Source organism: Ammospiza caudacuta, chromosome 2 (assembly GCF_027887145.1).
Source record: "Ammospiza caudacuta isolate bAmmCau1 chromosome 2, bAmmCau1.pri, whole genome shotgun sequence".
Lineage (NCBI taxonomy): Eukaryota > Metazoa > Chordata > Aves > Passeriformes > Passerellidae > Ammospiza > Ammospiza caudacuta.
In genome coordinates, this window is record NC_080594.1 from 15,091,149 (window position 1) to 15,116,815 (window position 25,667).

The window sequence follows — 25,667 nt, forward strand, 5'->3', positions numbered from 1 at the left end:
GGACAGTTATTCAAAATCTAATGCATTTTTGCCATTGTGCACAAGGTGACTGTAGATTCTTCCAGAGGGGTATCAAAAGAACTTGTTAAGTGGACACTGTCTCAGCCTCAGCCTGCTGCCACTATGAGCCCAGAGTGGTCTCATGATCATGAACTCCCTGTGGGATCTGTAGTGGGGATGGCAACTTTCTATTAAAAGAGAAACGTCTTCAGGCTAAACTAATGGAAAGGTCACAGAACAAGGTAATCAAGAAGGATCTATCAATCTAGGGCAGAGTGCTCTCACCATCCTGAAAAAAGCCAAGGCAACACCTTTAAACTCTCCTGAAAACAGATGAATTATTTAGAGTGAAAGATTTAAATACTCACTGAAATATCAGATGCTCAGAAAATTTAAAAATTTGTTTATTATTTACAGGTCCACAATTATTATCAGTTTTCAGTTCTAACATGTGGATCATGAGACCAGATTTTGTAAAGGTGCAACTGAAACAGAACAGCATTATTCAAACCAAAGGAAAATATTCTCTCAATAAACTTAGTCACTTCTATTAACTTTTTATTCTGACTATATTTCTGAATTGGAAAACAAGATGTACCATATCTTTCCTTTAAGAAAAAGCCACCTTAACCCAAAGCCATCTGAAGTAATTTATCCTTTTCCTAGTTTCTGTGCACCCTGGAGGACACCGGCTCTTTTACTCACTGAAGTCATGCTCACAATATTTATGAGATGGAAAGAGGGCTTGTGCACACAAAAATCAGGATTCATGTCTTTTCTGCAGAACATCAGTGCCCATGAGAGCACACAATAGCCCATTTAGCTATAAAAAGATGGGGAGGAATAGTACACTGCTAATGAAAGCACTTCAGAACATCAGCGTCAGTGATGTGCATTTATATCTATTTGAATCATCTACAATTCTCCACCATTTCTTTGACAGTTAAATAAATTTGACAAAAAATAAGAGATGCTTAGAGAAAGAAAATGTTGGATTTATTTCCAGGACTTTTTTTCCTTCTCTCCTACGCTGAAGCAAAGGTCATATCTTACTAGCAAACAGAACTGAGCCTCTTAAAAATGCTTTTTCACTGTGAGGGTGACCAAATACTGGCAATTGGCTCTGGGTGGCATTGTTTTAGCAGAGGGAATGGAGCAGATGTCCTCCATCCTCCAGAGGTTCTGTCCAACCTCAGGCATTCTGTGCATCTGTGACATTGGCTGATTCCCTACATAAATGTCCTTGCTCCAAAAAATGGCATCTTATTATTTATGTTATTTAAATAATTGTAAGAATATTTTATAGAGATAACAAAGTGGCAAAATGGATAGCTTAGTCAAGGCCATAAGCTTGTGATGACTGAAGAAAAAAACACCACTTGGGAAAAAGAAAAACTTCAGTGTGTGTAAATATATGTATATGAATTAGTCAAATGCTTTAAAAACAAATGTCCTTGGGTGGAAAAGGTCTTAATTGCTCACCAGGCTCTCCACCTGAGCCATATGTCAATATCTAAGCATACAAAATCTATCTCAATGTTGCTGTGGAAAGTTTAACACAGAATGCATTTGCTTTTGTGGAAGGACTGCTATTTTGTGGAAGAACTAATGTATTTTTAACCACTGATGCAACAATATATATTTTGCTAGAATCCTAACAAACCATCTTTTTGACTGAATGCTATAGGCCTTCAAGGGAGAATATTAAAGGTAAATAACCACTTCATAGAAAATTCAAGTTTTTCTTTGAAAAGCTGAGGTTACTGGATACACAAAAATATGTCAAATCAATTATGGGGAGAAAACACAGGTGTAGCTAGTGCTGGAAGTCACTTCAGCATACCTGTGCAAATACACATTCTCCAAAGGCTGCTTTTGACTGCTTGTTCCAGTTGCATTACACTTATGGCACAAAGGGCAGAGCAGGAGGGCAGGAGCATGGGCTTGTATGATACAGCCCAGACACATCAAACAGGCTATTTAAAACTAGAAGGTAGGTTTTACAGAACCTTTGGTAAGACCTACATGCTATTGTCCTACTTCCACAAAGTGTTTAAACTTTGCTGAGAAGTTTCTCTGTGGTGTAGATATCAACAAATCTCAACGGAATACTTGCTGTCACAGAAAAATGTGCTGGTTTTCAAGAGATGAGGGTGGAAATTCAATACTTCTGCTTTGGCAAAGATCATGTTTTGTTGTACCCAATATTGAACACTCCCCTACACAGTTCTAGCCAAGTGCCTGGGGCAATTTAAAAATGACAATTCCACTGATCTCCAGAATGGCAGGAAGTATAAAACTGAAGAGAAATTGTCCAACTTTCCCCAGCTATGGGTTTTTGAAACTACTGCAAATGCTCACTCTATTTACAGCCTGGATGAAGCACATTAGTCAACTAATGCAAAACCCAACTGCCCTGATGATAAGCACCACTGGTGACTATTCTTTATTTTTCTCTATGCCAGTTCACTGAACATGTTATGTCTCAGTGCAGATAAATTGTGGAGTGCTAATGCATTTACCCATATCTCAACAACATTGTTTTACTTTACCAGAAAAAAAAATTAAGGCATTATAAGTACTCTAATGCATGACATTATAGCATCAATCAGATGCAACCAGTATTTTTGCCTCTAGTTTTAGAGGAAGACTGGAACTGGTTCCTATTAAGCAGCCTAGAGCTGCCACCTCTACAAACAAAAAGCAATTTCAAGAATTTTCTAGTCTAACACACTCAAATGGAATTACAAGGTAATTACTGATCTTACTTGATATGAACTGCACCATCCTGTATGATCCCCATTACAATACTCTGGTAAACCTTTAAACAAGCTTTTGACACAAGTCAGTGCAAGTCAACTACCATTTATTATTCTGATACCTTGAAAGCACAACCCAAGTTCAAATAAAGGTTCAGAAATCCTAAGTATTGCTTCAACATCTTTAACATTTTTGAAGGTGGAATTCTTCCCATCAGATAAATTTTAAGACAGAATGACAAGGAAGAGTTACAGAAAAAAAAGACACTGAGAAGTCCCATTGCAGTCTGGCAGACATTACTAATTCAAAACAGCATTTTAAGGGAGAAGAAGAAGAAAGCAATCACGAAAGCAACGCCACCAAACAAGACAAGACACAGAATTTGCTTGTGCAAAGCCTCCAAGAGCATGTTTTGGTTTTGCAGTATCAGTGCCCAGACCACTCTGGTTGTGGTTTTGAACTGTCAGCCTGTGGCAAGAAACTAATACCATCAAACCTCTTAAGAAGGATACCACAGAATGACTGGAAACAGCATCCTAATTCAACTCATGGCAAGAAATGCAAAAAGGCTGTGGACTAACTACAGGTCAGAATTACAAGCTAGAAACAGAGTCAAAAAATTAGTCTAATAAATGCTGAAAGACCAGGACCAGCTGAGGAAGTGCTAACTTTGCCCTCCACTCAGATAGGTATTGGGCATGATGATTAAAGAGGAAGTGTTAAAGGAAGTCTTCAGACATCTTGAGTCTGCAGCTGCTTCTAGAAACACAAAAACCTTCAAAGGAACTTGCAAGGCAAATGTCAAGGGGCAAATGTCTCTTGTTTCAAATTTTGTCATGCTAAGTTGGAGCACACAAGTGTTTAAAATAGCACCTGACCCCCAGTACACTATATATATCTGAAAGCAGGCACTGATTTGGGGTCAGCCTGGGTTTGCCTTCTCCTCTAGACAAGTAATGTGCGTGTGGCATCCAGAAAATGCAGCAGAACAACAGGACAGGCAGAGTGGAACAGAATAATAAAATAACAACAGTTTGATTTTATTTGTCAAGGGACAGTTGAAATAATATTCTTTTACTTATTACTCATAACTGAATGCTTCTGAGCTTAGGTACAATACTGCTGTGGTATTACTACAATGCTTAATATTTCCTCAGTGGTGGGCTAGAAAAGTTCAATCTGAGGACATCAATTTGGAAACAAGAATTAAAAATTCAGATCACTGCCTACCCACATGACTGATGCACAAAGCTCTGACGTAGTTTCTGATTCAGAAGCCATGCCTGTTGTGCCACTCTCTGCAATAAATTGCTTTTACATAGATGGATAAGCAATCTAATCAAATAAGGATTTAAAGCAGGACGTGCTCGAAGGAACTGCTGATTTTGCTTAAAGCCTACGATTGCTTTTTCTGGATTTCCATACATGTTAAATAGTATCTGAGATTTATCAGAGAGAAAAGGTGAGTATAAACACCTAGGCAGCCAAATAATGTGCTCAGATTTCTTTGTGTGCCATGCTCCTATTCATGGGGCATACTCCTGCTCATAAGAAACTCAATTTATCACCAAGAATTACATCAATTGCCAAGAGTGACCTCTTTTTTAACACATTTGCATCACTGTACCTTGTGAAATCATTTGCAGCCAGAATGCCAGTCTCCTACCCAAATGACCTGCTTATTCTTTCCAAGCTTTTCAGAGCCACCATGGTGACCTCTTGGTGCAACTCTCAGACTGGCTCCTTTTCCCTTTGCCCCAACATGAACAAGAGACCAGCAATATCCTTTCTCACACATTTGATGCTACATTACAGTGCCTGAAACCCTTATGGGACATTTGCACATCACACATTGGTCAAATGCTTAGGATGAAAGCCCTCACTTAAATTAAGTGCTGTTTTCTACCCTCTCGAGTGCTGTGAGTTTTCCAACTATCTATATGCTCCTATAACACCCACTGTTAAACCTACATCAGTTGGTGATGGACACCTGCAGGTAAGGACTAAAATTCTGTTGAATTTTACCCCAAATTCCTACCACCATCTTTCCTGGACTTACAAAAATAACAAGAAAAGGCTGCAGCTGGATTTTTTCATTTTGGATTTTGCACATTATAACAATGGCTGTAAGCCTGCCTTTTAAGGTAGGAACTTCAAACATGACCTGTATTTTAAGGAAACTCCAAATGTCCAAGAGCTAGACTGCGATTTATCAGATTAACTGTGCAAAAACAGGGCATAATATTTTTAGCAATAGGAAAAATAGAGTGAAAAACAGCACCACATTATCTTTAAGAAGAATTAAACCCATGGGACAAATTCATGGCAAACTGGATTGCATTTGTATTGTTGCTTATAGAGTTACTTGTTTGATTCAGGGAAGAACTACCTTTGTCAGAGCTCTGTTATCTAAAGCAAAGATTAGCCATTCCTCAAGGTAAAAACTTTTCATGAAGAACTCTACAGCAGAGTGGAACAAGAAACTAAAACTATAATCAAGTAAGAAAATTAACTAAAACTATTTTCAACTATGTCTCCTTAGATGGAATTTATTAGTTAGACACTCTGTGTGAGATGCTCTTACCTCGTTTATTTTTCAAATTTTCTTCTGACTCAGACTTTCTAAGTCAATGGTTCCAACAAAAGGTATTTAATCAAACATCTTTTTACTGAGAATTGTAGTATTTCTTGGGAATGCTACAAAGTTAAGCTTTATTAGAAGTTTACTTTCCCACAGATTTTGCAGCTGCAAAAGATGTCCTTTTCACATGGGTTTAGGAAGAGTACAGAGACTAAAAAATTCAGTAATTTCAGAAGAGAATTTGAAACAGGCTGATCAGAGTGAGAAGGCCCAAAGCTAGAAGGATACTGTCTTCTTCAACTCATGGGAATGAGCTCTCCAAACTTCATTAAAACCAACACGTAAAACAAAGTTTAGGGACAATATTATCAACAAGAAGAACATTGATACTGAAAGACATTGCATCTGGAATTCTTGTTCCACTTCAGTACATAGAAAGGAGAACAAAATTGACAAGAACATCCTCAGCAACAAGCATTAACATTACCAAGAACAGAAAGAAGAAATTGAAGTTTGAAGCAAAAACCCCAAGGGAATGATAGCAGTGCAAAAAGAAAACCAACTGAGCATCTCAAAGACCTCACAGTACTGACATCTTCTTTCTACAGAAATGACATGCTTTCAAATTATCAATAAGATGTTGTCCCTCCCTGAATCACTCTACATCCACAGACTGAGATTGCTGATTGTGCCTTATAATTGTGGAGCACAGAAACACACAGTTAAGGACAATTACTAACCAGATATCTTCTGGCTGCCTCCCAATTCCTTCCACTATTTCTTGATCTCATCTCCAGCCCTCTCAAGCAGAAGCATATCTCTGTCATAACTCATACTTTGGGCAAATGAATCCACCACTATTCCCTGTCCATCCCTCCCTGTCTTAAATGCATCCTAATCCTTACTGCAGTGCCACACCTCCCTCCCTCATGTTTTGAAGAAATCAATGACTTATTTATTCAGCTGAACCTGGTTACTAGTGAAATTAATATATTAACTGCCACTTACTGCCACAACTTGTGCAAAAATGACTGTCCCATCTCTGACCTTTACATTTAACCATGTGTTATTTTTCTTAAAGACAAACACTAGCAACATGATGTCCAAAACTGAGTGCAGTTGCCTTGCTGCAATAGCAGCAAATGGCAAAGTGTGAGTGCTGTACTGGAGATCTCTGTGCTGCAGCAAAGCCACAGCCAAGGGCAGGAATCTGGATGGAAGGAAAGGCCATTCTCCCTCACAGCTATCTGCCATTACAGCTCTCAGGAAAGAGGCAAACATAGGTCTGTTGCTGCCGGATTCATCCACAGTCCAGCCTGTATGCTGGAAAAAATGGGAGGAGCAGAGACATCAATTTGATAACTAACCAAGAACTAAAATGCATGACCACCAGGATACTGCCAAGTTGATACCTACACTTTTCTCAGATCCTTGGCTCTGCAATCAATATTTAGCTGTGGGATTTCCAAATGGTCTATATCATGTATAAATACTTACCAGGTAAACTAAATATCCAAAGGATAGGGTTTGCCTAAATCTCATTGTCAACTGCTGCATCTCTATAGCATGGAAGGCTCCAAATGTCAATTGACATATTTCAGGGAAGACATTTACAGCAGTATGATGTTGCCACTGCATAGGTTGTACAGGATTTGTCTTCCAAGGGTTAATTATAATTTAATTCAACATTTAAGAATGCTGCCAGGTTTACTCTTCTATTTTTCAGCTGAGGAGTATATCATTAGGAAAAGTGAGATAATGTGTTTTTGCTTTTGGTGGTAATTTCTCATCACAGAAATATATGTATTTTTCTACATGAGTAGTTTGCATACCAACTTCATCCTGGATCTCCTCTGCCACAGCAGGCACGTTGTAGAGGAAGGAGAGAGACTGGTTCATGCGTTCATATATCACACGTAGATGTGTCATGACCTATGGAGACAAAAGCATTTGAAGGAGGGGGATGCTATGGATAATCTGACATTACCACAAATTTCACAGATTATAGGAAGCAAGACCATTTTCACTTGTGCACGTATAAGATTTCAATATGCTCTATGTATCAAAACTGTCAAACCTACTACAAAACTCACCTCTCTCCTACAGCTGCTGAAAAATACCAATCTAGATGCTGCTCCATAGCCACCTGAGATCTCATGGAAATGCAGTAATTTAAAGTAGGAGTTTACATTTGCTGTGGGGCAGAACATGCACACAAGCAGCTATTGTGGCAGAAATCCACAGCTTCATTCTTCTTTCAGCAAACTTTACATTTGCCCCTACCCGTAAGTTTTCACATAACATGTAAACCAAGTGAAGCACAGTGATTGCTGCATCAAAATATTTCAGGTGTTTGGATTTATTTATTTATTTATTTACTTCCTAATCCAAATACTGTGAAAAGAAACAGCTCTCCAAAGAAAAAGAAAAAAGAAAGGCAGCATTTACAAATTGCAAATATTTCAGCTGCAAACAAAAATATTTTCCCCCAGAAGCATTACTGCATCCTCTCATTTGATTACAGCTCTATTGCCTCAAGTGCTCTCACATTGTTATGGGCTGAGTTATGACATCATATGATATGTGATGTGATCATATGATATGCTATGTGCTCCCCCAGACTGCTATCACCTTTCTTCAGTAGAAGGAGAAATTGAAGTGCATCTTAAAAGACTGACAAGATAATTAGGCCTAACAAGTAAAATGAGTTGCAGACAGCAATTTTAGTGAAATGACAGCATGATTTCTTCAAATCTAAATACTTAAGCTATTGAATAAAATATTTTGACTTTTTCACTGAAAAACATTTCACAAACAGAACTCCCAGGCCACACTTCTCCAACCATCTGACCAATTCTAGACACAAAGATGCTATATCAATACTCATTCCTACAATGACACGTTAGACAATACACTGCACTTCTTGTATTTGTACATCAGTTTCTATTCTTCACTAGTGCTGCCACACAACCTGCACTCTGCAAAATTTCATTGATTTTTGTCATTAAATAATCCAATGAGACTTGGAAAAAAAAAAGTTATAATAGCTGCTTAAGACAAGGCAAAGACACTAGTCATTGCAGAAGACTTTTAGAAGCACGCATTCCTCATTCCAGCAATTTCAAGACAGCACAATATCAATGTACACATCTGGCTGAAACAGATGTTTGAAAATCTAATCTGCCATCCAGGGAGGTACATGGTTTTGATTTTTCTTTTAGTGATGTCAGTCAATTTAAAAATTGTGGCTGGAATGGTGCCTGCTACTGAATCCTACAGAGGGAACAGCAGCAGATTCCACAGATTCCACCACACTGTTTTTACAGCTTATCCATTGTGACTCCAATTTTAATTGCTGTTTTGAAAGCCAAATACATCTTCAATCTTGGGTGTTTTCTTTCTGCTTTCTTGCCCTCTATGACTTATGAAGACAAGATAAAAGATGTTCCAAAACATACACATTGAGGACCATAGTAACATTCAGCAGTTAAATGCCATGAAGGACAAGGTCTGTTTTAAAAGAACACATTAAACTTGAGTGCATCACAGTAATCACATTTATAGACATTACAAGTGCCTCTGCAATGACTATAGAAAGGTTGGTCACAGTCAGATGGCTACACCACTTCTGATTCTGCCACTTCAGCTGAGAGAAGCACAACCATGTGCTGATGCTAAATCTAATATTGATGTTTTTCCAGAGGTATTATTTACCAAAGCACTAACAAAGGCTCTCAGCATTAATGCTCTGTAAGGGTCCTCAGAGCATGCCCATGACTGACTCATGGTCCAGATAAACAAAAAACCTGTACTCAGTTCTTCTCAGAAGAAAAATCATACTCACATTACTCTATCACTTTGCCTTAATCTTCTGGTGGAAAACAGATGAGTTCTGATTGCATTTAAAGCTGTCCATGGAAAGGAGCTGGGTGTTTTATAGGAAATAGGTTGACAGAAATTTCCCAATAGTTATGAACTAACACAACCTCACTAACCATCAGTGGGCATTACCTGAGATCTGATTTGGGCAGCTTTCTTTGGGTCCACCATGCGGACGTGTTCGAAGTGTTTGAGAGTGTGCTGTCTGTCCTTCTGCTCAGCACGCACATACTTCTTCAGCATGTTGAATACATGACGAGGCTGCAGGGAAAGGAAAAAGAACAAAAAAATCCATTTAGAATGACATATGTTTTCATTTCTTACACTGGAGATGTATCCCAAGCCAAAAGCCCTTGGTGCTATCTTCTGAAGGCAACTCTGACTGCTATAAGGAAGATCTTCTCAAATGAACACCATCAGGATGCACCATTAAATAGTAGATAATGTTCCTGAGAAGGGTGTTCATATTTCTATGTTTCTATGAATAATCAATCCCCAGACTTGACTGCAAAACTTAAGGAAAAAAAACCCAACACAATGTTCCTGCCCTGTCACTATTGCTATACCACCAGAGGAGAAAATAGAGGAAAAGAACTACAGAGCTGAGGTACAGAATATAGATATCCAGAACACACTGATCCAAAACACACAACTGACTGAAAACCCATAAGAAAAGAGACATCTTCCCAGTTTTCTGAAGTTTCTCAGCTTACATGCCAGATTTTGCAAAACTATGAAGTCTATTGCAAATAATATTAATTAGTAAAACCTAATCGACATATATGCATTCAGGCAGGTAATTGAATACAAAGAATGGAAAATAAGGAACAGGAAAGGGAAAAGGAAAGGAAAAAGGAAAGAAGGAGAAGGAGAAGGAAAAAAGGAAAAGGAAAAGGAAAAGGAAAAGGAAAAGGAAAAGGAAAAGGAAAAGGAAAAGGAAAAGGAAAAGGAAAAGGAAAAGGAAAAGGAAAAGGAAAAGGAAAAGGAAAAGGAAAAGGAAAAGGAAAAGGAAGCAGCTGAAGGGAACTTGAAAATATACACAGTGATGGCAGAGCACTGAAGGCTAAGACATGTATTCCTATGTACTTTCCTGCTCTGCACAATAACACAGTGCCAAAACAGGAAGTGATCTCCAGCATCCAGCTAGGACATCCATCTTTAACTCTGAGATTATATGGATTCTGGAAATGCAGTCCCCCTTCTCTCCATTCCCACTTGTGGTGCTGTGCTTGTGCATCCTACCTGAAGCTGCTGAGCAGTGGGAGGGAACAGAAAGATGACCTTACCGTGTGGCAGATTAAAGAATGAACAGAAGTGATAAAGAGCCTGTCTAGGCACTGACAGTGACAGAGTGAAGAAGGTATGGAAGTGATAAAAAAAGTGTGAGAAGCTCTGTGCACAGCTTTCCAAAGCAGGAAGAGCTGTGGGTGAAAGTGAAGTTTTAAGAAGATTTAGATTCATGGACAAATATAGAGCTTAAACTGATTTAACATTTACACAAGAGATGAATACTAAGATATGGAGTCCAAAGATTTCAGAATTTCTTCAGTTTAAGAGAAGCAACAGATTAAAAAATGTCTGAGGAAAGCAAACCAAAGGTTATTTGAGGAAGAGATGTCAGACAGAAATAGAGATAGGAAGCCATATCTTGCCAGAGAATTGAACTTAGTGTCTCCATTGCATGAGAGAAATAACTGAAAGTCCCCAAAGCCAAGGACTCTCAGATGAAGTTGCAAGAAACTGCGGACAAATGCTGGAAAGTGAGTAATCCTCACAACCTTGTGGGAATGGCCAGACAACTGAAATGTCAAGTGTAAAGCTCTATTGAAATGAAGGCTAAAATACCAGAAAGTTCAATAACAAGAAGAAAATTTTGAAGACAGAAAATTTAGCTACCTTTCCTCACAATTCAACTTTTCTTGTCCCCAAGACATGTCCAGGTAACAGGCCAGGGCATGCTGATTAGTTAGGAATAATATGGGTACTGTGTACTCCAGAACTCTGGACTGGCTGGCAAGAAGCTTAAATCCCCAGTGTCATGGCACACACTATTCAGGCAAATGCAGCAAAAAAGATACACCTAATAAGATGTGAACACACCAATTATTTTAAGCACATACTGTAACGTCATTTGCTCCCATCAAACTCATTCCAAAGCTCCCCCGTCTCAGGTTCAAACACCTGTTTTTATCTACAACTAAGAACAACTGAGATTGGTTGTAGTCCTTCTTACAAGCTATTGTAACTGTCCAGCAGATGTGCTCATGCCTTTGGGTATTTTTTAGTTGTCAGTTTAAAATCCCATTTATGCTGGAGAATGTTGTTGAAATACTATTTTATATAGCTTTCCTGAGTACTTGGGGACTTGCATGCATTCAATACCTGTGGACAGGTTCACAGACAATGTATCTGGGCTACACAGGCTACCTAGGGTGACAATGCACCTTTAAGAACTAATGTTCTACCTAGAACTGTAGAGAATATGCCTTGCCTCATATTTGAAAGATGAGTCATTCTGTGGTCTTGTATATGAGATCTAAAATGCCCATAATCCAGTTTCTAGCAAGTTATAAATAAACAGGCAGATGTCCCTATAATGATCCTAATTGGCTATTTCAGATTTTAAGTAATAATAATAAAATATAAGTATTAAGTAATAATAATAAAATATTAAGTAATAATAATAAAACAGTGCTGTTTCATTGAGCTCGGAAAATGGAAACATCACATGTAGTTTGAATGGCTAAAATCTCTCCTCATGGAAAAAAAAATCTCTTCTTGTGGAAATCCAAAATATTTACTACAAAGAAACCACACTAAAACCATTAGAAAGCAGGTCTGTGTATTGAAAATGCAAGTTCCTGGCTTTGTGCCACGGAACTTGCAAGGGAAATTCTAAGCTGGCTTGTCATTTTGATCAAATTTCACTCTAAATCACAGAGGAAACTTTCACAACCCTATTTAACCTTGTCTTTAGAGAAAAATCAATCATCACTCCCTTCCAATTACTGCTCTTGCAATGTGTAACAATTGCTTCTTTTCATCCACTATTCTGAATACCTTGTGTATCATATTCAGTACATATTTCACTTGCTACATTATTAACTTGCCGGTCATGTTTCATCAGGGAGAAGTAGCTCATTTTGGAAACATTCAAGAAAAGCTGAACTGGATGAGTGCAAACACTCATGGGCAAGACAAATAAATCCCCATCCAGATATCTATTCTTTGGAGTTAAAGATGCCTTCTCATAATTTCTACTAATTTGCAACAAAACATGTTATCTCACACATCAAAATCACATTGCTGTAATGGTGTCCAAAACTTACATTTGCCTCCCCTCTCAAGGACTCCTCTGGTGAACAAATAAAATGAAAACCATTTGATTCAATCTCATTATTTGTTTTTCACTATTTCAACTTACTGAACTTTGACAAATTAAGACAAATTTTGTTTCTGCTCACTATTTTAAAACTCTTAATTCTAGATACAACAAACCTGCCAGGGTTTAAAACGACACTCTGGAAAATGGCATTAGCTGTCCACCTTTCTTGAAACTGAAAAAACAGAGCTGAAATCCATGCTATTTCACAAAAAACCTACAGAATTAAGTATATGTGAAGAATTCCACGGCTGGAAATTAATAGGTTTGGAGAAGCAGAGCTGAAGGGTGGAGTATTAGAGCCGGACTGCTGTTTCCTGCTGCACAGGAGGATTTTTATCACCAATTCAGCAGCAACACTTTGGCCTGCCTCCAGCTGCATATTTCCACAGCAACCTCCTTCCACTCAGGAAATGCTTTGAGCTCCCCAAACTCTGAGACACTGAGCATGGGCCCCCCTGCACATTCCTCTTTCCTGCCCAAACAGCCAAACCACACTAGTTTCAAACTGCCCTGCACTCTCTCTGTGAACAGGCACTGCTCCCAAGAATAACAGGTACCAGAGTAAGTTCTGAAGAAAAGAAAACATGGAAAAAAATCAGATGGATTAATCTACATTACAGGGTTGATGTTAATGATCCTGCTCTTCTAAGCAAGAATTTCTATTTCAGTAAAATAGTGCTGAATTAGAGAAGAAGCATTTAAAACTGATTTTAAGGATTATATGCTCACTTTAATTTATGTGCAAAGTAAAGAGGTTAATTAATTACCTTTCAAAGTTTTCCTGTATGTTTCCCTCATCTGAAACCCTTTATTTCATCAATTTTCTTTTCTGCTTGTCTTTGTCACCCACCACCACCACCTTCCCACAGATAATGTGCCTCTCTTACCATCAAAGATTAGAAAGGAATACGGAAATCCACAAAAATTTGACATGCACATGAAAGAGGGAATAGAAGCAAATTAAAGAATCAATCTGCTCACAGAGAATGATGGATTTGAATTCACCTATTTAATGTACAAAATTAAGGGGAAAATTTTCAGAAGTTTTAAAAACTAGAGGCATATTGCTTCCAGCTGCCACTAATCCTCCTTTCCTGTAGTAAGCCCACCAAAGTTGATGAAACAATATACTATTTTGACACTGCATACTGAACAGCTGCACCCCATTTTCAAAGAAGAGCAAAGGACAGCAGCACAGCTAAGCTGCATCAGGAATCAAGAATGAGGATCAAATTTTGAGTTTCCAGGGAGCCTGCATTACATGCTTCTGAGTATAAATATTTGGTTTTGCTTAATTTTATTTTCTTGTATGCCTTGAAACTATCCAATTTCATCTCTGTGTGCTCCCTCTCTCCCTTGCTGCCCTGAGTGGTACTCAGAGGCACACCTCTGACACTGTACTGGGCAATCATCCATGTAACACATGAAAAAAACCTGCAGTTAGTTTTGGATCTGATACAGGAGCTATTCACAAAGGATTCATGGACTTTTTAACCCTCCTAACTGCATGCAGCACTTCCATAAAAATCTCTATTTCTTTTTAACATTTAAATCCAAATTCTTCCTCACAACTTTAGAGAAAGAGACTCCATCACTTAAAATATATAGAATCTATTTTTATAGTAAATATACCAATAGCAAACCATGTAACTTGAAGCAGGCAATGGAGAATTGAGGATGTTCTTACCCTTTCTTTTGCTGTTAATATATCTGTAAAAACATCTTTTATTATCTTTCACAAAGTTGCCAAATTAAGTTCTAACTGTGCCTTGGTCTAATTTTTTTTTTTCTACATGCCTGTCCTGGAGTGACTTTATGATGCTGAATTACAATTCATCCCCATTCATCTGTTTAGCTCAGAAATAAGTTTTGCACCTTTAAGACTGGTTCTGAGAGTGAAGAGACAAGGGGAGGGAAGAGATGCACAGTTTGTTTTCAGTACCTGCACTCACTCCTACACATTCCTGCTCCTGGACTGTGGTGTCTGCGGACAGACAGTGGGACAGAGCTTTCCTTTGCTTTTGGTTAGTTTTTAGCTAGCTGAGGCAGAGGAGTTCCCTGGATTGGGTTTTTTTCTTCTTCTTGGACCTGTTTAAACCTGCTCTGGATTGAACACCAGCAGAGCACCAGCAGCTCACACCTGTGGCCCACTGGGCTGGGCCTGGGCTGCAGCATTTCCAGCACCAGAGGGACTGATCAGAGACTGAGTGAGCTGAGCCACAGCCCACAAAGGGACTGCCTGAGTTTATAACCTCTTTTGGAGCAGCAATAGTTTTTATTGTTTAGTATTGTCCATTTTTTGTGTGAGTGAACGCTTTGCCTGTTGAATAAACAAATTTATTCTACTTTTCTCCAGGGAAATATTTTCCTGAACCAGTTGGGGAGGGGCTGCTTGAATCTGCTTTCTAGAGGAACCCCTTTGGAGGTTTTCTCCCAAATTTGTCCTAAACCAGGACAAATACAAATTTTAGTGCCCAACACGTGGCTTGATAAAGTGGAAAAAACTCTGTACTGATTGCATTTTGGTTCTACTTATTCTGAATTGGGATAAAGTAGTCAGTAGCCATGTTGCTTGAATTCACAATGTCTCTCTGGGTGGAGGCCTTCATGTGTTTCTGGTTTCTAGGCATTTTTGAGGTTTTTGTACCTTTCTGGTCCCGAGGCTTATTGTCTTATCCAGAGATAGCTCCGGTATTGTCCCTAAGATGTAGTTTTTGCAGAAGAGGGGCATGGATTACAATAGCTATTGTTCTGGGCTTGGTGATAATGATTTATAGGGAGTTTTCAAAGGTACTGGACTCTGTTCTAGATATATATGGTTTATGGTTTCTTCACCCTACCCTGTGTCCTACTTCCAGTTCCTAGTAGTTTTGGGGATTTATTAGTAATTGCACCCAGCTTGTTAGAGAAGGAACAGGGAATAAGGCTTTTCAGCCTTTCCTTTCCTTCTTCTCCTTTGAATCTCTAAAGTCAGTTTTTGAGAATGTTCAGTTTCCCCTGAATGTTAAAGATACCACTATCCTGGTACTTAATCTGGTAAGCTTTCTTTATATGGTCTGCAGTTTGTCTAGAATGAGGGCTGAGATGCCCAAAGGAGTGGATGAGACCCCTGACCCAGAAATAGACCCAGGTGTGGAAAATCCTGAGTGGTGCAGGAAATGGGAGGATATGGGCCAAAACCTGAAGGAATTTTTTGACCATATAGCCTGGCACTTGCCATGTGAAAAAATTCAGAACCCAGCTGAGGTGGGGAAATACTTGAAAGAGAAGTGCCATGATGACTCTAAGGAGAAAAGGATCACTGCAGTAAGCTGGGCACTGGCCTATGCTTATCACACACTGCTAGATACTGTAGGGTAGCAGATAGAGGCAGGGGCCAGGGAGACAAATCAGCAGCTGCCCCAGTCACTCAGACTGCACCTAACACCCCAGCTACTCAGGCTGTAGCTAAACCAGACAGTAAACCTAAGCCCATAGCTAAACCAGGCAGTGAGCCTCAAGCAATGGCTGTTGCTGCTAACACAAGAAGCAAGGAACATAAAACCAAAGCCAATTGGCCAGTGGGTGATGATGATCCAAGGGAAGGACTCTCAACACCAATTACTGACACAAAATCAGAAGTCACTATTGAGTCCTCTTCTCTTAAGGCCCTTTGTGGCCTGAAAAAATGCCCTAGGAACCTGTCGTGGACATATTTTATGAAAAATCCTTTTGCTAGGATTTTTTTCTCCTGAGAACCTGAGAGGCCTCAGAAATGAAACATAAACAATGGTTATCTGCTGCTGTGGAATGCAACAGGTGCATCTTTGATTGGTCTGATGTGGTTGTTTTTTAATTAATGGCCAATCACAGTCCAGCTGTCTCGGACTCTCTGGTCAGCCACAAGATTTTATTATCATTCTTTTCCATTCCTTTCTAATCCTTACAAGCCTTCTGATGAAATCCTTTCTTCTGTTCTTTTAGTATAGTTTTAATATATCATTTTCTTTTAATATAATATATACCCTAAAATAATAAATCAGCCTTCTGAAACATAAAGTCAAGATTCTCATCTCTTCCCTCGTCCTGGCACCCCTGCGAGCAACACCACAGGAACCCCCTTAAATATTTCCTGGGATACCCGACCCTCCTTCCAAAGATGATACATCCTCTTTTTATTCCTAAGTTCCTTCAAAACCTCCTCCTCTCTTTCAATACAACTAGACAATCATCCTGCTGAATTCAAGGTCAGTGTTTTCAAGTGCTTTGGCATGCACCTGATCAGCAGTTCAACACCTCAACTGTCATCAGCTACAGAGCACACAACCAAGAAATGCTGAGGCAAGGACAAGACCATCTACAAGAATGAACAAGGACTTAATTTAAGGACATTATTATTTAAACTGTTCACCCCTGTTATTTTTAAGATCAGTCCCTGTCTGGTAGCACTTTCAGCTAATGTTACCACCATGCTTGCTGCCTGCTCCTTTCAGAATTATTAGCTTTTGTAGGACATCTATAGGACATATACTCAATATAGGATGCACTTCTGTCTTTCAAACAGTACCTTCAAAACTTATTTTTACTGGACTAATGTCACCTTTCAGGCCTGGTTCTCTCCCCCTGACACAGGAAATGTATCAGTAATTTAAATGTCCTGGGAGATGACTACAAGCTACACAAGCACAAAATGCAAGTTTTTTCTGGTCCCAGAGTCACTTAACATTTTTTCCCCTTGCAGCTGAAGTTCACTTTGTGTCCTCTGCATTCCACATTTTGTCAGCTGTAGAGACCTTTCTGCTGTTATGTGTGGTCCCCATCATACCCTTCAACAACCACAGATACCTGAAGAACCAAGCTTCCAGCCTGACACACACAGAGCTTGAAATCAAATAATTTTACTGGAGGATTTTTCGGACAGGATTACATTGGTACAAGGCTGAACTTCAGAGCAGGAAAGCTTGGCTCCAAAGCCAAATGTGGAAGCCTACCTTTGGTGAACGACCCAAACCCACGGTGCAAGAAGGCAAACACGACCTGCAGCCAGTCCATGCACTTACCTCAGCTCTGAGCCAGACTCCAGCTACTTAAAAGAAGCCACATCCTAGCTTATAACTCACTAATCCATCTCCTAATGAGTTCAAGCCTTTCACTACTCTCACTGTGGTAAAAGGTTATAACATGCAACTCACACTCAGACCAAGTAACATCCTCTACCAATTTAACATCAACTAGGTTCATTTTCCACAAATTACTACTGCAAAATACATGGAAACTCTTCACACAACTATCCTGAAGTTACCCCTCAACACTTTTACCTAAGTGAAATATTTTAATTTTTTTAATTTAATTTTTACTTGGTGGACATGATAAAAGCATGAGAGTTTTGTACCACAGGATGGAGAACAAAAGTTCAATTATGATAACAATGATAAAGAACTAAGAGAATGATCACTTTTCCAAATAAACAGGTTTCTCCTCAGAAGGAAAGTTACTGAAAATATGTAATGTAATCATGTTAGTCATATTGGTATAACTCCCTTTAAGGTCAAATTCACTAAAAGATTCACAGTGTAACAATGTTTTTTCCATCCAGAAAGTGTTCAAGAGGCCAGAGATACATAAAACTGCTTTCCCCCAGTCTTTTTGCAAATTCTCTTCCTCTGGAGGTCACTGACCAGCTGTTGTGGTACTGAAACAAGTATCAGAGATATAAAGTCATTAAATTCCACTCAATCTGCATTCAGAATGTACATGTTTACACCCATCAAAAGCAGGCAACTTCGAATTGCTAGTGTGCTAACTTCATGCCATCCAACAATCCTCACAAGACCCTTCACCAAACACTTCAACAGTTCAACAAACAAAACAAAAACTCACAACCATCCTATCTTTATGCTCCTTGTTGTCATGGTGAAGTATCCTAATGTGCATCACTTGGAGGGACACCATCCTACTGCAGGATCTGTGAACTGCTACAATTTCTGACAACCAAATCACTTCCAGGTTATTTGCTGAAGTGTCTTTACTATGCATCTATCCATCAACAGGTATTCAGATGGGGAGCTTGTGTATGCACTTAGGCAAACCGTGTGACTGCTGTCACAGCCCTTGCACAGTGAGCTCCAGGCTCCAGAGCTGGACTGCCCCTGGGCACATCTACATTCCCCCCAGGACAACTGCAGTGGTTTAGACACAGCTGGCAGAGCCTGTGGTGTCCCACTCACCCTGGGTGGGACAGTCTGCAGGGCTGTGATGTAGTTCTCCAGAGCAATGCGCCGGCGGTCGTTCAGCATGGCTTCCACCCGTGCCATGTGAGTCTCCACAAGCTGCTGTCTTTCATTTGCTGCTTCCTGCTCCAGTGATTCCACTTTCTCCTGGAAATGCTGAAAAAAACATCAGTCCCAACAGAAACAGAGAAGACATCAGCATAGATGGGGAAAAAAAGGGCAGAGAATAACATGAAATCTCCATAAAGTAGATTATTAAATTTCATCACACCCAGCACCCCCTGTATCTTAACTGGGGCTCCAGATGGTAAGGTTGTGGTTGGATTTTCCTTTACCTGGATGACAGCTTTCTTGTCGGCCTTTGGCAAGCTCTTTGCTTGGCGTTCTGCCTCTTCCCACTCCCTCATGACCTAATGAAGAATATAAAAAGTGTGACTTTGCTATTTTCCTCCCTTGTCCCATAGCTTAGCAGCAGCCAAGCACTGCAGCTCCAAGAGTCGTATTTTTACATTCCTCTCCTCCTTTTATCCCTAAATAAAAAGGCAGTTACAACATTTTATGAAGGTAGGACCCTGTTATTAAATTAAAAAAAGACAGCACTTGTGTGTCTGAACACTGTGTCAAGCTATCACAGCTCCCTGTGAAGGAACACATTAACCAGCCCTCAAGGAAGGGAAGTGGAGATCTCCATGGTAAACACACCAACCTTTTTCACCTCAGCCAGAAAGAAAACTGATTCCACTCTTTTTGTCCAAGGGTGTAAATTTCACACCTTGAACTCATTCCAATTGAATCATGCCACCTTTATTGACACCGTGAAACTTTTAATTTATTCAGACTGCATCATTGGCCTGAGTAGGGCAGATCAAAAATTACACATAATTTGTGCTAGTCCAGCTATTTGTCCAGAAACAGAGGCTGTAGAAACACTTCCAAGAACCGAATATGTATCTAAAGTACAACACTGTCAGAAAAATAATGTAGGAGATCTTTCAGTGTCATTTCTTTCAGCATGTATGAAGCCTCCTCTTTCAGTAGTATTTCAATAGTCAGGGAGTGGGTTAACTTGTTGTCCATGAGATCTGAAACCCTTCTGTCCTCTGTAGGCATCACTCATTTCACACCTAGACAGCAATCTCCTCAGTAAATACATTTTATATAGGAACAATTGTTCCCACTGAATGAAGTGCACACAAATATGTGACTATTTATGTGCAGGATTAGCATAAGAAACCTATAAGCAATTACTCACAATGTGCATTTCCTTTCCTTCTCAATAAAACACACACTTTCACACCATTTAATAAAAATTGTCTAGATAATTTTGAAAAAAGCTCAGGGTCCACATGGACAACTGAAATTTTACCAAGACCAATAGCAAAGGCTTAAGAAGTAACACCTGCTGTGTCTCATGTTTGCAAATTGAGCCTCCAGCACTCACCTCCTATCTCAGGCTTCCCAGCTTTTCCACACACACCAGACACTGCTAATCAGGCTCTTTGATTAGCAGACTGGAAAGTGCTGGTGGTGCCTAAGGGTACCTGGCCGAACCTGTGCCTTTAAAAAGAACAACCCACAGAGACCTGAGCTCAAAGGAGACTTCTGCAAGTCCCAGGCCTTAAAATGTAATACCTCTCAGTTCTATACAGGGTTGTAGGATTACCCATGCCCAGCAGGCTGAAATCTGCACTCCAAAACAACTCACTGTATGGGATTTTGTTGCCAGTTTTAATCTTCCTTTTAACCCCAAACCCTAGAGTGTATCTCAAGACAGCAATATATCAGTTATGGTAAAACCAGATCATCTCATGGTCAGCAAAATGATTTATCTGTAAGAGATTCAGGCCTCAAGAACAGCCCAAAAGAATGGAGACTTATCTTTTGGGAAGCTAATGGGGTGCTATAAACTTTAAATTTTTTTTGGTGAAATCTGAGAAATTGTTTTGCCTGCTTTTTGGCTTCACCAGGGGCATGGTTAGGTAGCAGTTAAAAGCAGAAACCGGAAACTAAATAGTTAGAATCACGGGTCTTTATCTCACCCCTCTCTTTTACTGAAAACTAAGCTGAAATTTAAGTCCCAAGAACTGTACTCCAACTGCCTCTTCAGGTTATATTATCTTCTCATCAGACAATACCCATTGATGTTTAAATTGAAACCAAGCTCTAAGGCAGCAGGAAAACAAAATTTACAAGTAGCTGTAGCATGGAACATGGGAACATGATGGGCAGGGAACATGATGGGCAGAGCACTGAAGTTATAGGTCACCCCTCACCTGCTACTATTGCAATACTTTGGCACAGGAGATTTCACAGATTCTCTGACAAAACAGAACTAGATGACAATAACTGACATCACAATTTAGAGCACAGTGATGTGTTCTGGAAAAAAACATGTTAATTCTCAGAGTGCTGCTGTGTATTCAGTGTGCATTAAGCATTCAGCTCTTAATTGTGCTGAGGCCATATGACTGGGGGGGCTGAGAAAATAATTCATGCACATAGGCAGCATCTTTCCAGAGACCTGAGATGCCACTGATGGCAGGATGTGTCAGAGACTGAGATTTTATGCTTTTGTCTATTATAGCAAGAGCACATAACAAAAGCAGCACAGAAGACCATCCTGAATGGGCCTCCTGACTGAAACCCTGAACTGTGAGTTAAACCTCCTAAGGAACAGAGATAAGAAAAGTGACACTGTTGTTCAAAGCATCTGGAAGAGCATCCAGTGAGGGCCCAGCCCAGCACCTTCAGGGGTGCGGCCACAGCCCCAGGCTCATCTGCTGCCAGGCTTGCACAGACCTCCACCAAAGCGGGGAGGAGAAGGGGTTTGGGTGTATGTAGAAAAAGTCTCTGGTGAGAGGCAGTGAATGCCCATCCTCCACTGGGCAGAGGAGCCTGGGGTCCCTTCACTCCAGGAAAAGCCACATCCATGTGAAGGACAGCTGAGGGGGCGTCATGGCCCATCAATGGCACCCCAAAAGGGTCCCCAGAGCCTGCATCACAGCACTGCAACATGATGCAACAGGTCCACAGTGTTGCAAGGGACAGTGTCAAAGCTAGCACCCTCAGGGCAGGCACCTGGACGTTCCTACCTGGCCCAAATGTATATTAATCCATGGGATTCTATACTTTTTGTCACCGCCAGGGTGGGGGACCCTCACCACCAAAAAGATGTGATGGAGGAGAAGAATGAGATGTCATTGGGACCTTCAGAAGGGTGATATGTTTCTACCTAACCCCTGTCACTCTCTCCCAGTTCCCCACTCCCCATGCACAACTGTTCTTCTAGTTCTTTCTTTTGTCTTTCTCTTTGCCTCTTTTACTATTAAATAAAATATATCAAGTTTTTCTGGCAACAACATCTAACCTTGTTTGGTTTTAATCACATTTTTTGGGTATATTTAAAACTGTCTTGGGTCTGATCCATTTTATTCACAGAAGCTTAGTTTGCTTTGGTTTTCTGTGTTATGCCAGATCATGACAACCCCCAAAGGAGTCCCAAGACCCTGCACCAGAGCACTGCACGCGATCCTACATGATGCAACAGATCCACAGTCTTGCAAGGGACAGTGTCAAACTGGCCCCCCTCAGGGAGGTACCTGTGTGTTCCCCACTGCCCAAATGTGTATTAATCCATGGGATTCTATGCTTTTCAGCAGGGGACCATCACATCCAAGAAGATCAGATAGAGGGGACCAATGATATCATTGGGACCCATGGAGGGTGATATGCTTCTACTTCATTTCTGTCACTCTCCCTGTCCCCTTCTTTTCTTTTTCTTTTCCTTTTCCTTTCCTTTCCACCTCTTTCAAATAAAATACATCCAATTTTTGGTATCAACATATAACCACTTCTGGGTTTAATCCCATTCTGGGGAATATTTGAATGAATATTCAGGGTTCTTTCTGCTTTATTCACAGAGTTAGTTCTCTTTGCTCCTCTGTGATTAGAGAGGATAGCAGCAGGATGTGAACTTACAGAAGGCCCAGAAATTATGGCATTAAGCCAAGTCATTAACTACAATGATGTGCTCAAGCTTGAATATTGGCCTAGATTAGCAACTTCATGATTTTCTTCTTCATCTTCTTCCTTTCTGTCTTAAAATCACATCTCTGATATTTGCCTAATTTTTCTACTCTGAAAGAGCAGCTATGGATTTTCAGAAAAACAGTTGCCTTGCCATCTTTACCCCTCAAACTAATCCTCATGGCAAAAATAAGCACTGTGGATAATGTGATTAAGAGGACCTTTGGCTACACTAGGTCTGTGTCTGTCCATTTTATTTCATTAAATCTTTTAAGGCATGGAAGGCAGCGTGATAAACTGACAGCCTATACAGCTAGTTGGGAGGAATGTAAATTAGTTCCTCAGAGTTCAGCTCTGGTGCCACAAAACTGGAAGGTTTTGGAAAAAAACAGAATTACACGACTGTGTGCAGAACCAATATTCCTGTAAAGACTGCTGTGACCTGAGTGATGGATTTTTGTAACTGAGAAGACTTCAATACTTGAGAGCATCTGTGTGTGTGTGCTAACCAACTGAAAGTACAGCTATCCATGGGCCATGCTACCACCCACAAGGAACTGCTGCTCCCACCAAAGGTCATCACTTCAGGGATTTGTGAGTGAGAAATAAGCCACAGTGCTATAGAGGGCCCCAAAGAGCAAGGAGGAGAAAAAATTCTCCAGTTACACAGGTGCAAAAGAAAGCTGAACTTGGCCTCTGCACTTACAAACCTATTCTCCTCTGTTGATAGCACAGACCTATGAAAAATGTACAGATTTAAGGCTCTTCAAGGGTTGGAGGCTTTGTACAGGGAAAATAACAGCTTCTGTTTGAGATATAGGCAGCAAGCCATTTCAAAGTCAAACTTCTTCAAAACTCAGGCCTTAGAGCCTGGCAGATGCTTTTTGAAATTGGGCTTCAAGGGACAGTAAGAGGGAAAGAGGCGGTATGGAAATGTCATTCATTATTAAGAGATGCTAAGTACAAAAATTTAATTATGCATTGAAGCAGCAGAATTCATTCACTCCCATTTTTTACACTAGGGCACAAAAGCATATCTGCAAGAGAAGAATTTATGGCAGGCATTTGGGTTAGCACAATCAGGCCAGCAGAGGTACTTGCCTGAAGGTTGACTTCGTAAGAATGGTCACAGTTGTGCCAAAAGGGGGTCCTGTCTTTGTCAAGGGCTGTTTTTCCACACTTAAGTCTTGACCTTTTTTCTGGTAATATCATTAAACTTCTCCAAAGATTCCTCACTACAACTGAGGGGGGTAATCCTATTAACTGGACAGTTTTAAGGAAGGAAACAGGCTTCCCACACACTGCAGTAGAGATGGTGGAATCTAAGGAATACATGAACTGGTATTATTTAACATCTTTGTTGAGGACATGGACAGCAGGAATGAGAGCAATCTCAGTTAGGTGACACCAAGGTCAGTGGTGTGATTGATACTCTACAGGGCAGGGATGTCATCCAGAGGGACCTGGACAGGGTGAGAGGCAGGCTTGGTAAACCACAGGTTCAAGTTCAACAGGACTATGTGTGGGCTCCTGCACTGGGGCAATCCCAAAATCAGTAGAGGCTGAGAGTGGACTGAGAGAAGCCCTGGGAAAAGAACTTGAGTGTCCTTGTGGATGACAAACCAACTATGAGCTAGCCATGTGTGCTCAGAGCCCAGGAAGTTCAGTGTATCCTGTATCCAAAACACCATGGACATCAGGTTCAGCATTCTGTCCCCCTCTCTACTCTGGGGATGAGACCCCACCTGCAGTGCTGCATCCAGCTCTGGGGCCCAACACAAGATGCACATCAATCTGCTTGAGCAGGTCTAGAAGAGGACCATAAAGATGATAAAGGATTGGAGCACCTCCTCTGAGGCCAGGGTGAGAGATCTGGGGTTCTTGAGTCTGGAGACCTTCAGGGAGACCTTACAGCCCTCCCTTGTCTAAAGGGAGCCTTCATGAAGGCAGGAGAGGGGACTTCTCAAATCATGTAGTGATATGGAGAAATGGTTTTAAACTGAAAGAAAGTAAGTTTCAATTCAATATTAGAAAGAAATTCTTTACTGTGAGGGTGGTGAGGCCCTGGCACAGGTTACCCAGAGAAGCTGTGGATGCTCCATCCCTGGAAATGTTCAAGGGCAGGCTAGATGGGATTTTAAGCAACCTGATGTATTGCAAGATGCCCCTGCCCATGGCAGGGTGGCGGAACTAAATGATCTTTAAGGTCCCTCCAAGTCAAACCATTCTGTGATTTTACAGTGTCACTGGGACTAAAAATCATCTGAAGATGTATCCAGGATGTTAGGGCAACTAGCATTCAATGATCAAAAAAAACTCCCAAAAACCTTGAACGAACACCAGACCTGTTCAGGCTGGTTGAGAACTGCAGTATTTTTAGATGTTTGCTTTGGAAATAAACTTCCAAGAAGCAAAACTATTCTAGGACACAAGGTGTCATTAAGTTCCTACCATAAGTATTCTACATGCTACAATTCCAAAAATATCGTAGACAGCCAAAGGAAGAGCAAATTTAAGACATGAGGACGTCACAGGATGTCTTAGGAGAGAAGTGTATAAATATACTGCTCTCTTGAGTAAGGTTTGGTATCTGGTTCATCAGGCTATTTAGCAGCAACTAATTAAGTAAGGGAGCTGTAGAGCCATTAACAAAATGAAAAGAGAAAGAGAAAAAGGGGAATGGTTCCAAAACAAGAAACAAGAACCATGACATCTTGGAATCAGTTAACACAACCTTTCCCTGTTATCTTTTGGAGAACAGCAAACATTTAAAGGTTACACATGCATCAGTGATTGGCCACCCCTGTTTGCATGGGAATGCAGTTTT

At 40.3% G+C, this 25,667-nt stretch overlaps 1 protein-coding gene across 3 annotated transcripts in view; it reads right to left on the reverse strand.

Annotated features, from left to right (window-relative positions):
• Positions 1 to 25,667, reverse strand: part of APP (amyloid beta precursor protein) — a 194,270-nt gene that overhangs the window by 32,333 nt on the left and 136,270 nt on the right. For all 3 annotated transcript variants that reach the window (XM_058800412.1, XM_058800410.1, XM_058800411.1), the window contains 4 exons: positions 19,150 to 19,224; positions 18,812 to 18,970; positions 9,353 to 9,481; positions 7,174 to 7,273 (listed from right to left, as the gene is read on the reverse strand). In XM_058800412.1, coding sequence (XP_058656395.1) covers positions 7,174 to 7,273; positions 9,353 to 9,481; positions 18,812 to 18,970; positions 19,150 to 19,224 — 463 coding nt within the window. The remainder of the gene's footprint in view (positions 1 to 7,173; positions 7,274 to 9,352; positions 9,482 to 18,811; positions 18,971 to 19,149; positions 19,225 to 25,667) is intronic.